At 59.1% G+C, this 3,146-nt stretch overlaps 1 protein-coding gene across 1 annotated transcript; it reads left to right on the top strand.

Moving 5' to 3' along the window:
- Nucleotides 1–61: 61 nt before the first annotated feature.
- On the top strand, nt 62–3,086 carry NPRL2 (nitrogen permease regulator-like 2 (S. cerevisiae); the record flags this gene model as incomplete). Its single annotated transcript, XM_009891298.1, has 10 exons — nt 62–168; nt 667–835; nt 1,077–1,185; nt 1,491–1,624; nt 1,926–2,023; nt 2,115–2,151; nt 2,288–2,381; nt 2,456–2,573; nt 2,791–2,933; nt 3,040–3,086. Coding segments are annotated over 10 exons (1,056 nt in total), but the record flags the coding sequence as incomplete, so codon positions are not given.
- Between the last annotated feature and the right edge of the window lie 60 nt (nt 3,087–3,146).

The following is a 3,146-nucleotide window of genomic DNA, read 5'->3' as shown; positions in this document are numbered from 1 at the left end:
GAGGCCTTAGGGCTGGTGGGGGCCCGGGGCTGGGCAGGCGGGTGAGGCTGGAGCGGGGCCTTCTGTGCCGCTGCAGGTGCCAGAGGACTTCATCTCTCGGGAGCTCTTTGACACCATCCAGGTGTATGTCATCACGAAGCCCGAGCTGCAGAACAAGCTGATCACCGTGTGAGTGTTGGCAAGTGTTTCCCTTCTCTGTGGGGTCCACCGTCCTCACCACAATTGGGCAGGTCTCCACCAGCAGATGACAGCTTGGTGATGTGACAGTGCCGGCTCACAGCTCTGGGTCATGGGGATTTCTGTCCCAGTGGTCGGCAGGTTCATTACGACGTCCGCAGTTACCCATGCAGGAGGGTTGGGTACCTGATTCTGGGGGTGGCTGGTGCTGCATGTGGTTCTCTGCCAGCTTCAAATCCATGAAATTCAAATGAGTCTTGAGGGCTGTGCTGGTTTTGAAAGGAGACGGTTTTCTTCTCTGATACTTGACGTTTTTTCCCCTCCTTCTTTCAGACTGTCCTTTTTGCACTCTGAGCATTTGGGGATTAGACATCATTTTTCCTGCAAAGCAGAGAAGCCCCCACCTTCAGAGCCAACTGGGAACAAGCCTTGTGCGGGGCTCAGGCCTCCTTAAGAGCACAGGTGCAGGTTATACTTGTCTCCCCACAGGACAGCCATGGAGAAGAAGCTGATTGGCTGCCCTGTCTGTATAGAGCACAAGAAGTACAGCCGAAACGCTCTGCTCTTCAACCTGGGCTTCGTGTGCGATGCCAGAGCCAAGGCCTGTGCGCTGGAGCCCATAGTGAAGAAGCTGGCTGGCTACCTCACCACCCTCGAGGTGAGGCACAAGCCAATGCGAGCAGAGGCTGCCTGCCTCACGATCCGCCCCACAGAGTTACCAGTGTGCTGGCACACGGTGTAGGTCACTGGGCATTGCTGGGGTAGGGGCCAGGTTTATAGCAAGGAGGGGATTGTGCTGATTTCACTTAAGTTTTAGGGAGGGCGGGAGCAGAGACTTGTGGTACCTCTAGCCAGTAATCCTGTGGGGAGGAACTGACTCAATTTCCTGCTCTCTTTAGCTGGAAAGCGGCTTCATTTCCAATGAGGAGAGTAAACAGAAGCTGGTTCCCATCATGACCATCCTGCTGGAGGAGCTGAACGCCAAAGGAAAGTGCACCCTGCCCATAGGTATGGCAGCCGCGCTGTCCCCAGCCTGGCAGTGAGGGCAGGAGTGGGACAGGGCGGTGCTGGGAGGCAGCTGGGCCATCGTCTGCTCAGGTCGCTCTGCCTACGCTGCTCCTGTCTACGCTTGGAGCCAGAGGGCAGCCACGCCGGCCTTGCCCTGGGTGGCTCAAAGGGCTGGGAGGGATATGGTTATGGCCTGCAAACACCTTCCTCCGCGTGGCATGGTGGTGTCCTGGGGCTGATGGTCACAAGCTCCGGAGGGATCAGAGGTCTCTGTGGGACCTGAGCGCTCCCCCTTCCCTGGACAGATGAGTCAAACACCATCCACCTGAAGGTGATCGAGCAGCGCCCGGATCCCCCCATCGTGCAGGAGTACGACGTCCCTGTCTTCACCCAAGACAAGGATGACTTCAACTCCCAGTGGGATCTCACCACGCAGCAGGTCTGTGTGCTTGACTGGGGCAGTAAGCTTTGAATGGGATTTGTTTCCAGCCTGCCAGGGGACAGAGGGGAGTCAGGCTGTCCGGAGATCACCACGTTAATGATCACGGTTTGATGCTCCTCTTGTCTTTGTGCTTGGGCCAGTGAGCAACCCATTCACCCAACACAGGGATAAAATGCTGCTGGGGTTGGATCCTGCCTGTCCCAGTGTGCTCCCAGACACAGGGGAGTTTCTTGAGCTTCGGGGTGATGCCTTGGACCTCTCTGCTGTCTCCCCTCTTAGCTCTGTCCTCCCATCCTAGATCCTGCCCTACATCGATGGCTTTCGTCATGTCCAGAAGATTTCTGCAGAAGCCGACGTGGAGCTGAACTTGGTGCGCATTGCCGTGCAAAACCTGCTGTGAGTGTGTGGAAGGGGGCCTGGCCAGCCCACCGGAGGGGTGGTGAGCGCTGGCAGAGAGCGTCTCTCACGTTTCGCTGTCCCTCTGCAGGTACTACGGGGTCGTCACGCTCGTCTCCATACTCCAGGTAGGTCATGCCACAGAGCGTGGGGCCACGAGTGGGATCTGTGGGTGGCCCTGTAGTGGGGACAACAGGGTTCGGAGCGGGGCAGGTCTGTCTCAGAGCCATGGCTGAGCAGAGCTGCTGTTCCCTTGCCCTCCAGTACTCCAACGTCTACTGCACCACGCCAAAGGTGCAGGACCTGGTGGATGACAAGTGCCTCCAGGAAGAGTGTCTGTCCTACGTCACCAAACAAGGTACAATGACCCTGCGCTGGGCTGCTGGCGGAGGCAGGGGGAGAGGGCGGCTGACTGGTGACTTGTCCCCGCAGGACACAAGCGAGCCAGCCTCAGGGACGTCTTCCAGCTGTACTGCGGGCTGAGCCCTGGCACAACGGTGCGAGACCTCATCTCCCGCTACACCCTGCAGCTTCAGAGAGTGGACGAGAGGTCAGAGCCAGCACCCTCCTGCTCTGTCCCCAAGGGCAGCGGTGACACCGGGGGTGGCGGGAGTGAGTGTGGGGTAATGAGGAGGGAATACCCAATCCCTGCAGATGAGGAAACTGAGGCAGTTGTGTGGTATGGTGGAGCCAGAAGGGAATGGGGGGAGCTGGGGTGTTTGGGACCTCAGCATCGTGGTCCCTGTCTCTTCCCTCCTCGTCTCCAGGAGGCTCATCCAGTTTGGCTTGATGAAGGGCCTTATCCGTCGGCTCCAGAAATACCCTGTCAAGGTTACCCGGGATGAGCGGAGCCACCCAGCCCGGCTGTACACGGGCTGCCACAGCTACGATGAGATCTGCTGCAAGACTGGTGAGGATCCGGGCTCCTCCGTGCAGCTCTTGGGGCCGGTGGAGGCAGGACCCTGTGTGCCCAGGGTCGCAGGCTGGTTTTGGGGTCTCCCTTGCCCCTTTGGGAGCCTTCAAACCGCAGGGAGACGGGACTCTGTGCTGGGCTCTGTGCTGAACTGGGCTGCCAAGCCCGGGCAGCCAGGGAGAGGAGTTGGGGGACACAGCCAGCGCCCCA

The sequence above is a fragment of the Charadrius vociferus genome, unplaced genomic scaffold (assembly GCF_000708025.1).
Source record: "Charadrius vociferus isolate BGI_N301 unplaced genomic scaffold, ASM70802v2 scaffold758, whole genome shotgun sequence".
Classification (NCBI taxonomy): domain Eukaryota; kingdom Metazoa; phylum Chordata; class Aves; order Charadriiformes; family Charadriidae; genus Charadrius; species Charadrius vociferus.
The sequence above is the reverse complement of the archived record's forward strand: the minus strand, read 5'-3'. Positions and strand labels throughout refer to the sequence as shown.